Source organism: Leiobunum rupestre, chromosome 4 (genome assembly GCF_980474605.1).
Source record: "Leiobunum rupestre chromosome 4, qqLeiRupe1.1.hap1, whole genome shotgun sequence".
NCBI lineage: Eukaryota > Metazoa > Arthropoda > Arachnida > Opiliones > Sclerosomatidae > Leiobunum > Leiobunum rupestre.
The window spans coordinates 21,536,949-21,549,420 of record NC_143387.1 but is presented as its reverse complement, the minus strand read 5'-3'; the positions used below and the strand labels follow the sequence as shown (position 1 = coordinate 21,549,420).

At 41.2% G+C, this 12,472-nt stretch overlaps 1 protein-coding gene across 1 annotated transcript in view; it reads right to left on the bottom strand.

Moving 5' to 3' along the window:
* The window catches only part of LOC149946859 (protein O-mannosyl-transferase Tmtc3-like), a 143,589-nt gene that overhangs the window by 11,887 nt on the left and 119,230 nt on the right, over positions 1 to 12,472 (bottom strand). The window contains exons 7-8 of the mRNA XM_090172043.1: positions 1,281 to 1,453; positions 512 to 758 (exon numbers count right to left, since the gene is read on the bottom strand). Of these exons, the coding sequence (XP_090028169.1) occupies positions 512 to 758; positions 1,281 to 1,453 (420 nt within the window). The remainder of the gene's footprint in view (positions 1 to 511; positions 759 to 1,280; positions 1,454 to 12,472) is intronic.

Here is a 12,472-nt window from a genome sequence, read left to right as displayed (position 1 = left end):
AATTAAACGGGAGAGGGCAGAATTTTACTTCACCGTATTTGTGAGTATTCTGCTATTATACTTATTATTAAGCTTAAAAACAAAATTTAAACCAATATTTAGAAAATGCACAGGGTGTTTCAATGGCTTATGCAAAAGGTTTAAGGAGTTGTAAGGGGTGTGTTGAGAAGTATGCCTGTTTTCCCCCCATTTTCCTACAATGAGTTAAAAGAGCGCTAGAGAGCTTCGACGTGTGGCCTATACTAGCCGTAATAAAAACATAAGCAGAGTGACTTAGTGAAATCAGTTCACCTCTGGCAGCAATCGAACTTGCGACCTTTGAGTGAACAAGCCTCGAGTTGGTTTGGGTTAATTTCAGTTGGGTTACATTTATCCCGTTTTGACTGTGCCGTAGCATAGAAATCAATTGTAATTTAAAAATAGTTTATCGAAAAAGTGATCGTTTAAATTCAAATTTTAAATCCCAACGTATTTTGTTACAGTACGATTCGCAGTTAACAACAAGACTTACAATGAGTATGACGTGTCCATCGTCCGAAATAAAGGCTGTCCACAAGAGACTCAGAATGGTTAAATAGAAGAGAACAGTAGCTAGATTCCTAATGTCTTGGAGAGAATTGATGAGCGGAATGGTTCCCATGGTCCAATCGCAACAGAGGTTGTGTGGGAACAACAATAACCAAGCATTGACCGGCAACAGGTAGTTTAGGGTGAGTTGGCGGGTTGGGCTGTCGGCATTGGCTGCTGGGTTGTCGAACCTGTTATTTCGAAAACGGTATGGAGTTAATACACTAATGCGAATTCAGGTTTATCTAGTTTCGCGGGGTGAGAAACTGTAACCGTATTTAGTTTAAAGGAAGGCCACTTGTGGCGCTGGCGTATAACGCCACAGCGGCACATCACGGTGCTGTTTGAGGCGATTCTTCGACGGAGGTTTAGTGACGCCACTTTCTTGCGCTTTAATGTCAATTAATGCAATTAAGGTTCTTGTTTTTAGAGACCTTTTCCCTAATGTTGCGTGGCAAAAGTTGATAAATCCAACAATATGCAATGACAAACCAGAAAGTATAGGGTTCACTAATCGTGTATTATCATCGTTCACGTTTTAACGAAAACAATTAATGCGAAGTAACAATTTAAATGTAAATTTATTTCCTGAACCCTTAACTATTAGAATAGAATCGATCCGTATTATGAACTGAGAGTGTTTTAGGGAATCGTTAAACGTCGAAGAGAATGTCAAAACTAGTGGCGCAATCAAACTGAAGTAGAGTACTTACTTGGTGAATACTGGAAGTTGAGCTCCCATGATCCTCAGTCTGGCGACTAATAATATCGCTGAGCTGCAAAGTAGGACCAAGATCCGGAGGATCATTTCTCGTAGCCAGGGAGGCGGTTGGCCCTTGGAAGTCACCAGAATTTGAAACACGTGGAAGAAATCGGTCGGATGAAGCTAAAAGTTGAGAAAAAAAAAACATTAATAAGATTTGGGAAATAAGTGTTGTAAAAAGATAGAGGAAATGAAAGTGGGTGGCGGAGTGGTTAACACTTTCGCTTCGCAACAAGAGGTGCTAGGTTCGAACCCAGCTTTTGGCACTAGCTGAGAACTAGGAACTACTCTTTCCACGTTGAGTTTGCTTATCTCCCCACTGGTTAAAAAGGTATTTCCCTGAAATCTTCGTTTTCCTATTGTTCAGGTTTAAGCTAATATTTAGTATAGGGAGCTGATTGGATCGCGTGGCATGAAGGGCTTGCCACCACCCTCTTACGCAGTATAACTCGGCCACGTGAATTAAAGCCATTCAAAGAGCCTCGATGATTTGGGCTGATTATTATTAAAATTAAAACGCGAAACTCTGTCCAAATTTTATTTTATTCTCGAAGACCTAATGGTTCGAGTATTTCGTAAGTTTTATCATTACTTTAAATTGGTTAGGGTTTAATTTTTTGCCCCTTTTTATTTGGCGACAGCTAGGGTCCCTTATGAAAACTTTCTATGTTTTTCTATAGAACATTATAAAGTGCTTTAAGGGGTTGTAAAGTTTTCTAAGCCTAGTGAAAAATTCTAGAGGATTTCTATAGAATTTTTTAAAGACACTTCTTACTACACGTTTAGTAAAATATTTCTATAGATAACTTGAGAAAAATCTTTAGAAAATATTTTTAGGGCGTTAATTTTTTTCTTTTGATAGAAAAAAATAAGGTATTTCATAATTCACCTGAATTACGATTTTGTGTTATTTTTAATTTATTTCTAAATTTAGTTAGTCTATTATCTTTGAAATTTTTAATACATGTGTATGCCTTATGACCTTAAGTCTAGTTATACTGTTCGCCAATCGATACGTTTTTCGGTCATATTTGCTGCACACAATTGCGAATATTTGATAGAAATTGCGAATTGATTGCATTGTTTTACAAGTTAGGTAAACAAAAAACGGTGAAAGATTTCTGAACGTTGCGCAGCTTTTCTAGTTAATTTCCTTCTAGAACACAATTTATGTCGCAAAGAAAGAGTTTATTTTCGAGATTGACTTCCAAACACTTATTAACACGTTAATTTAAATTAAATATGACGTGCTTGGTCGTTTCTTCATATTCCAGAATATGTGTACACTAATATTTCTAAAAATGTAAGGGTATTTCTAGAGAAAATCTTTATAAAATTTTATAGGAAAACCCAATATTTTTCTTAAGACAAAGGGGCCAATATTCCGAAATATTCTTTAGGATAATCTAAAGGAATTCTTTAAAAATTTACATTTAAATTTCCTTTACAAAACCCCAGAAAATTTTCATAAGGGGTCATTACGTCAAATACCATTATTAGTACTTAGTACTATATTTAATTGGGCTTAGGTATCATATCACCTAAAAGGAATATATATATATGATATATATATGATATATATATATATATATATTACGTTTGTCATAAAAATATCATTAATTGGATTAGTTTGGCCCGTCTCTTTAAAAGCTCGAATCGAAATTATGAATTTGAGAGATGGAGAAAAGCGAACTCGGAAATAATTTGTTCTGTTTAGTAAATGGTTAAACATGTGGTCAATAAATATCAAAGTTTCATTTAAAAGTTACTTCAACTATAATCGTATCTAAGTATTTGAAACTCGAAAAATTACTGGTAGCTCTATTTGTGGTTATTCTAAGAACATTTCTCAACATAGCCATTCTCCTGATGAATACATAATTTCTTGCTGATAATAAATCGACTGAAGAGCTTATAATGTTGCTTAAGTTTGGTTAAAATATTTAGAGTTTCCTTGGTGTAACAGGTTGTTCTGGTGCTGAGAAAGACTAGAATTTTTGAGGCAACGCGAAAAACGAGTGAGCCTGGCTGAGGGAGAATACCTTCGTTATGCCGTTTATGGGAATAAAATAAGCGAGCTCTTAATGATTCTGTCAGGACGGGAAGATTTATGAGGGCCGCGAGGAGAAATATTTCTCAACTCTCTCGCGCAGAATAAAAACAACTGGCGAGAGACAGCGAATCCAGTGTTTGCGGGATGTTCGCTGGATCTTCGTGCTGGGAGAGGAAACGTTTAACGATAGCTTCCCTCTAGAAGTAGAATTTATGCCGTTTTGCCGTATAAAAGTGCAGCGAAGAATTTTAATATAAATGCAAATATATTATACATGATTTGAAGCGATGCTGATACTTGTAATCTACAATTGGATACACCCAATTTGTAATTTCGAGGATAGTAATATTTTAAATTGTACTATGTCAAACTTAAAGGCATTTCACGAGTATTTGTTTTATTTTAAACGAAATATAATTGTGCCATCATTTTTATTTGGAAAGAAAAAACCCGCATTGTCGTACCATCACCGACGTGGGTTTCGTTGACAAAACTCGCATTGTCGTACCATCGCCGACGTGGGTTTCGTTGACAAAACTCGCATTGTCGTACCATCGCCGACGTGGGTTTCGTTGACAAAACTCGCATTGTCGTACCATCACCGACGTGGGTTTCGTTGACAAAACTCGCATTGTCGTACCATCGCCGACGTGGGTTTCGTTGACAAAACTCGCATTGTCGTACCATCGCCGACGTGGGTTTCGTTGACAAAACTCGCATTGCCGTACCATCGCCGACGTGGGTTTCGTTGACAAAACTCGCATTGTCGTACCATCGCCGACGTGGGTTTCGTTGACAAAACTCGCATTGTCGTACCATCGCCGACGTGGGTTTCGTTGACAAAACTCGCATTGTCGTACCATCGCCGACGTGGGTTTCGTTGACAAAACTCGCATTGTCGTACCATCGCCGACGTGGGTTTCGTTGACAAAACTCGCATTGTCGTACCATCGCCGACGTGGGTTTCGTTGACAAAACTCGCATTGTCGTACCATCGCCGACGTGGGTTTCGTTGACAAAACTCGCATTGTCGTACCATCACCGACGTGGGTTTCGTTGACAAAACTCGCATTGTCGTACCATCGCCGACGTGGGTTTCGTTGACAAAACTCGCATTGTCGTACCATCGCCGACGTGGGTTTCGTTGACAAAACTCGCATTGTCGTACCATCGCCGACGTGGGTTTCGTTGACAAAACTCGCATTGTCGTACCATCACCGACGTGGGTTTCGTTGACAAAACTCGCATTGTCGTACCATCACCGACGTGGGTTTCGTTGACAAAACTCGCATTGTCGTACCATCGCCGACGTGGGTTTCGTTGACAAAACTCGCATTGTCGTACCATCGCCGACGTGGGTTTCGTTGACAAAACTCGCATTGCCGTACCATCGCCGACGTGGGTTTCGTTGACAAAACTCGCATTGTCGTACCATCGCCGACGTGGGTTTCGTTGACAAAACTCGCATTGTCGTACCATCGCCGACGTGGGTTTCGTTGACAAAACTCGCATTGTCGTACCATCGCCGACGTGGGTTTCGTTGACAAAACTCGCATTGTCGTACCATCACCGACGTGGGTTTCGTTGACAAAACTCGCATTGTCGTACCATCGCCGACGTGGGTTTCGTTGACAAAACTCGCATTGTCGTACCATCGCCGCCGTGGGTTTCGTTGACAAAACTCGCATTGTCGTACCATCACCGACGTGGGTTTCGTTGACAAAACTCGCATTGTCGTACCATCGCCGACGTGGGTTTCGTTGACAAAACTCGCATTGTCGTACCATCGCCGACGTGGGTTTCGTTGACAAAACTCGCATTGTCGTACCATCGCCGACGTGGGTTTCGTTGACAAAACTCGCATTGTCGTACCATCACCGACGTGGGTTTCGTTGACAAAACTCGCATTGTCGTACCATCGCCGACGTGGGTTTCGTTGACAAAACTCGCATTGTCGAACCATCGCCGACGTGGGTTTCGTTGACAAAACTCGCATTGTCGTACCATCGCCGACGTGGGTTTCGTTGACAAAACTCGCATTGTCGTACCATCGCCGACGTGGGTTTCGTTGACAAAACTCGCATTGTCGTACCATCGCCGACGTGGGTTTCGTTGACAAAACTCGCAATGTCGAACCATCGCCGACGTGGGTTTCGTTGACAAAACTCGCATTGTCGAACCATCGCCGACGTGGGTTTCGTTGACAAAACTCGCATTGTCGTACCATCGCCGACGTGGGTTTCGTTGACAAAACTCGCATTGTCGTACCATCACCGACGTGGGTTTCGTTGACAAAACTCGCATTGTCATACCATCGCCGACGTGGGTTTCGTTGACAAAACTCGCATTGTCGTACCATCACCGACGTGGGTTTCGTTGACAAAACTCGCATTGTCGTACCATCACCGACGTGGGTTTCGTTGACAAAACTCGCATTGTCGTACCATCGCCGACGTGGGTTTCGTTGACAAAACTCGCATTGTCGTACCATCACCGACGTGGGTTTCGTTGACAAAACTCGCATTGTCGTACCATCGCCGACGTGGGTTTCGTTGACAAAACTCGCATTGTCGTACCATCGCCGACGTGGGTTTCGTTGACAAAACTCGCATTGTCGTACCATCGCCGACGTGGGTTTCGTTGACAAAACTCGCATTGTCGTACCATCACCGACGTGGGTTTCGTTGACAAAACTCGCATTGTCGTACCATCGCCGACGTGGGTTTCGTTGACAAAACTCGCATTGTCGTACCATCGCCGACGTGGGTTTCGTTGACAAAACTCGCATTGTCGTACCATCGCCGACGTGGGTTTCGTTGACAAAACTCGCATTGTCGTACCATCGCCGACGTGGGTTTCGTTGACAAAACTCGCATTGTCGTATCATCGCCGACGTGGGTTTCGTTGACAAAACTCGCATTGTCGTACCATCACCGACGTGGGTTTCGTTGACAAAACTCGCATTGTCGTACCATCGCCGACGTGGGTTTCGTTGACAAAACTCGCATTGTCGTACCATCGCTGACGTGGGTTTCGTTGACAAAACTCGAATTGTCGTACCATCACCGACGTGGGTTTCGTTGACAAAACTCGCATTGTCGTACCATCGCCGACGTGGGTTTCGTTGACAAAACTCGCATTGTCGTACCATCGCCAACGTGGGTTTCGTTGACAAAACTCGCATTGTCGTACCATCGCCGACGTGGGTTTCGTTGACAAAACTCGCATTGTCGTACCATCGCCGACGTGGGTTTCGTTGACAAAACTCGCATTGTCGTACCATCGCTGACGTGGGTTTCGTTGACAAAACTCGCATTGTCGTACCATCACCGACGTGGGTTTCGTTGACAAAACTCGCATTGTCGTACCATCGCCGACGTGGGTTTCGTTGACAAAACTCGCATTGTCGTACCATCGCCGACGTGGGTTTCGTTGACAAAACTCGCATTGTCGTACCATCACCGACGTGGGTTTCGTTGACAAAACTCGCATTGTCGTACCATCACCGACGTGGGTTTCGTTGACAAAACTCGCATTGTCGTACCATCGCCGACGTGGGTTTCGTTGACAAAACTCGCATTGTCGTACCATCGCTGACGTGGGTTTCGTTGACAAAACTCGCATTGTCGTACCATCACCGACGTGGGTTTCGTTGACAAAACTCGCATTGTCGTACCATCGCCGACGTGGGTTTCGTTGACAAAACTCGCATTGTCGTACCATCACCGACGTGGGTTTCGTTGACAAAACTCGCATTGTCGTACCATCGCCGACGTGGGTTTCGTTGACAAAACTCGCATTGTCGTACCATCACCGACGTGGGTTTCGTTGACAAAACTCGCATTGTCGTACCATCACCGACGTGGGTTTCGTTGACAAAACTCGCATTGTCGAACCATCGCCGACGTGGGTTTCGTTGACAAAACTCGCATTGTCGTACCATCACCGACGTGGGTTTCGTTGACAAAACTCGCATTGTCGTACCATCGCCGACGTGGGTTTCGTTGACAAAACTCGCATTGTCGTACCATCGCCGACGTGGGTTTCGTTGACAAAACTCGCATTGTCGTACCATCGCCGACGTGGGTTTCGTTGACAAAACTCGCATTGTCGTACCATCACCGACGTGGGTTTCGTTGACAAAACTCGCATTGTCGTACCATCGCCGACGTGGGTTTCGTTGACAAAACTCGCATTGTCGTACCATCGCCGACGTGGGTTTCGTTGACAAAACTCGCATTGTCGTACCATCGCCGACGTGGGTTTCGTTGGCAAAACTCGCATTGTCGTACCATCGCCGACGTGGGTTTCGTTGACAAAACTCGCATTGTCGTACCATCGCCGACGTGGGTTTCGTTGACAAAACTCGCATTGTCGTACCATCGCCGACGTGGGTTTCGTTGACAAAACTCGCATTGTCGTACCATCACCGACGTGGGTTTCGTTGACAAAACTCGCATTGTCGTACCATCGCCGACGTGGGTTTCGTTGACAAAACTCGCATTGTCGTACCATCGCCGACGTGGGTTTCGTTGACAAAACTCGCATTGTCGTACCATCACCGACGTGGGTTTCGTTGACAAAACTCGCATTGTCGTACCATCGCCGACGTGGGTTTCGTTGACAAAACTCGCATTGTCGTACCATCGCCGACGTGGGTTTCGTTGACAAAACTCGCATTGTCGTACCATCACCGACGTGGGTTTCGTTGACAAAACTCGCATTGTCGTACCATCGCCGACGTGGGTTTCGTTGACAAAACTCGCATTGTCGTACCATCGCTGACGTGGGTTTCGTTGACAAAACTCGCATTGTCGTACCATCGCCGACGTGGGTTTCGTTGACAAAACTCGCATTGTCGTACCATCGCCGACGTGGGTTTCGTTGACAAAACTCGCATTGTCGTACCATCGCCGACGTGGGTTTCGTTGACAAAACTCGCATTGTCGTACCATCGCCGACGTCGATTTCGTTGACAAAACTCGCATTGTCGTACCATCGCCGACGTCGATTTCGTTGACAAAACTCGCAATGTCTTACCATCGCCAACGTGGTTTTGGTAACAACACATTCAATTTCGTACCATCGTCAAGGTTATCAATACTACACTTCAGTAATGGCGTCTATGTGATTAAAACAAAATTAACTATTGACTGATAATAAATGTTTTTAGGTAAGATTTGCGAATACCAACAATAAATTAACTATGCCTAAAGGAAAATAACTTTGGTAGAACAATGGTGAGTGGGAAGACAATTTCCCGTAGAATGTATAGCAAACATTTATCTCAACCAGGCTCGAAGCACGAAAGATGTTGCTCTCTTGAAATAATAATCCAAGTAATAATCTAGGAAGCGAGACGCTGGAGAAACAATAGAAAGATCGTTACAATCATAATAAAATGATGCGGCCTGACACCGGAGCAATGATTCCCGACAGATGCAATATAGAGAGTTCGTTCTTTTTTGGGAAATAAATAGTTTCGGGTCCCTCCCAGTTATGACGTCACGCTTTACTTCCCCTTCCCCAAAACTATCACATCTTGTTACACTCTCCGAAAGTTCACATTAAATCGGGAACAACCTTTAATGATAAAATAAAATGCCACGTGTTTGCCTAAAACAACATTTTTTACAGTAACATTTAGCCAACAACTCTCATCAACGAATATCACCGGCAGAGTTGCAGCTATATTTTCAGATTCAAAATCCCTGACTTTTCTTTGGCCTATATACATTTGGTCAAAGTAGACATTACATCAGCTTATATTTAAGTTTAAAGGTGGTTCATCAGGTTCGGGTTTGACTAAAAAAAACGTTTTATTGCAACGTCTCAAAATGTACAAAAACATTTAAGGAACTAAATATAAATAAATCAAAAAAGGAATAAAAACCACTACTGCACAGTAAAATCTAGTTTTATTAAAAACGCTACATTTTACTGTGCAGTAGTGGTTTTTATTTATTGATTTGATTTATATATGTGCAGGGCTATCCATTACCCACTTATAATAAAATAATTTACACAGAATATGCAAAAGAGTACTTACGAAAAAATAACTATCCTTATATTTACATGAAATATAATACAAATATTCCAGTTTTAAAAGTTTCATTAAGATAGGCAAAGAGCGTCGAAGTGCAACTTGATTACCCCTTTAAAATCTTAATAATCAGCTAGGCTAATACCCAAGACACCACTTTTAGAGAAAATTATTGAAATAATTTCTTTTAATCCATCATGGAATAAAATTTTCCGCGGCTTAATAACTTTTATGAACAGTAATGTTAATTACATAACAGTATCAACCTAGCTCTTGAGGTGTGACAATTTCTCAAAATACATTTTTACTTTTATTGCCTTTAATTCAGGTGGCCGGGTTACAATGCGTAGGACGGTGGTGGAAAGCCCTTCATGCCACAAGAGCCAACAGCTCCCTACACTTACTATTACCGTTGACCTCTACAAGTTTAATCTTTTATTGTCGATCTATTGATTATACCAAGACTAAATTTATTTATACCGATTTTGTTGAAACTCGGGGGTTAGGTAGACCTTATGGTAGACCTTAAGGGAAAAGTTGCAATGGGCTTTGGTTTCCAATGGCAACCGAAAATGTTTTTGACCTCTCCATTTAAAAAAGCATGGGATTTTCTCGTTTACACAAATTTTGTTAAAATTTAACCAAAATTGATCAATTTTACCCAAAATCCTTGATGAATTTTACCGAAAATAGGTCAAATTCATATTTTTGGGTAAGTTTTGAAAATTTAATTTTTTCAAATTTTTTAAGTAAGTACCCTGTAAAACCGAGAAAATCACATGCTTTTTTAAATGGAGATTTTTTGTTTTGAGAGATCAAAAACATTTTTGGTTGCCATGGGAAAACTAAAGCCCATTGCAACTTTTCCCTCGAACAATTTTCACACTACCATAAGGTATACCTAACCCCCACGTTTCAACCAAATCGGTGATAACCACGTCGGGTAGTCTCTTTTGGGAAAATGACTATGTTGAAACGACCAAGCGTTGATCTCAATAACCTGAGTAAGCAGACCATATATGATCCGCAGATTGTCTCGACATAATAATTATCGTTAAGTACACTTGGTCCTAATTCGGGCTCATGTTTTCTTGAAGATCTTTCTAGAAATTCGAGTTATTATTTATAGTATCATAAATTCATCATTTAGTTGAAATAATAATCAATTCAGTGGTTGTTTCACGCTTAATTAACTTAATACTGGAGTGGCGGAGTGATTAGCGCTTTCGCCTCGCAGCAAGAGGAGCCGGGTTCGATCCCAACTTGTGGCACTGGGTGAAAACTTGAAGGTATTCCTTCCGCGCTGAGTTTGCAAGTTATCCCCCCACTGATTAAATTGGTTTTCCGCCGAGCTCTTCGGTTTCGCCTTACCATAAAAACATGAGGTTAAAGGTAATAGTTAGTGGGGGGAGCTGTTGGCTCGCGTGGCATGAAGGGCTTTCCACCACCCTCCTATGCGTATTGTAAAACGGCCCACAAGCGCTAGATGACTTGGGCCTAAGGAGGTGACTTGGGTATTAGCCTAGCTGATTATTATCATTATCTTCAGTCCCTTTATACAACCCGCGAGGAAGGTGGTACCATTTTAAGTGGTCGTTTAATTAAAAATTGAAAATGATTAAATTTTGAAAATACTACAAAGTGCTGATACAACTGATCATATTTGGTCAATTTACCAAAACTATAGTCGAATTCATATGATTCTATAACCCTTTAAAGTGCTTACGAACGAATTGCGCTCTCAATAAAGCTTAGTTAGTTACGGAAAACTTGGCGACTTCGGTCCTAATGGATGTTTACAATCAATTTAATTAAATATTATCGATTGAGCTTATCCGCAAATTGAAGAGTTAATGTTTTAGAGTTCGGAGCCAAGAGTGGTTCAAATAAATCTAACGATAATGAAGAGGATATTGAACGTATAATTAGATTGAACGTATCCAACGCGGACGACAATTTATTCGATTTCAGTTCTCGAAAACGAATTGTGGCACTGGTTGAAAACTCGGAACTATTCCTTCCTCGTAGAATTATCTCCCTACTGGTTACAGGGGTTTCCCTTCGAGTTCTTCGGTTGTGAGGTTAATGGTAAAAGGGCGTGTAGGGAGCGGTTGGCATGAAAGGCTTAAGCGTTGTAACCCGTCCACCTGATTTAAAAGCGTATGAAGTCATTCGATGACTTAGGTGGTGCCTTGGACATTAACCTGGCTGATTATTATTACTAAAATAATAAAAAACCTTAAGGTCGCATAAACCTATTGACTACATAGCTACGAATATATTTCCCAAACATGCATATTATACATGTAATATTTTATATATAGATGTGTTGATTATAAATTGATTTATGCCAACCTTGAACAGTATTTTAGCCAGACACTAGTTTTGCAAATATGTACAACGTCACAAAAAAGATGTAGTTCATCAATTCATCTCTCGCCAATCTTCAAACCAGTGTATATGAATAACAGGTTTGCCAAAATATTTTAAAATTCATATTGCCGGTTTTTCGTTTAACATTTTTAGAGTTTTCCCCCTGACCCTTTTAAGGCCAAAAATTGACAATTTTTAACTTTATCCTTATATTTTACTTTTATCAGAAGTTAATTACATTCAACTTATATTTAGTTGTATGTAATTTTGTTATAATAAGTTAAAACAAAATACTTTTTATTACAACGTTGTAATTTCAAAAAAATCTTAAAATTAGAACCTAACTCCAATTCACACGAGCCAACATTTTTGTCCAACTTTATAAGTAAACGTCGTTTTCGACACACATTGAGTACACATGCTTTACGAATAGAAGCTGAGATTTTCACGCGAATAGGCGAAGAAAATTACTCGTATTTTTTTTTAAAGGTATTTCTTATTAATATTATATTTCTATTTCTGTAATTAAAAACATGGGTACGAATACGCTGATATTTAAATATATGGAGCTAAACCTAAAACTTGGCCAACAAAAGCGTTTGTGTGTCCAAAGATTATATAGAACTGCGTACCCTAGAATAGAATTCAGAGCGCTTTCCGATTGATAGTTTTG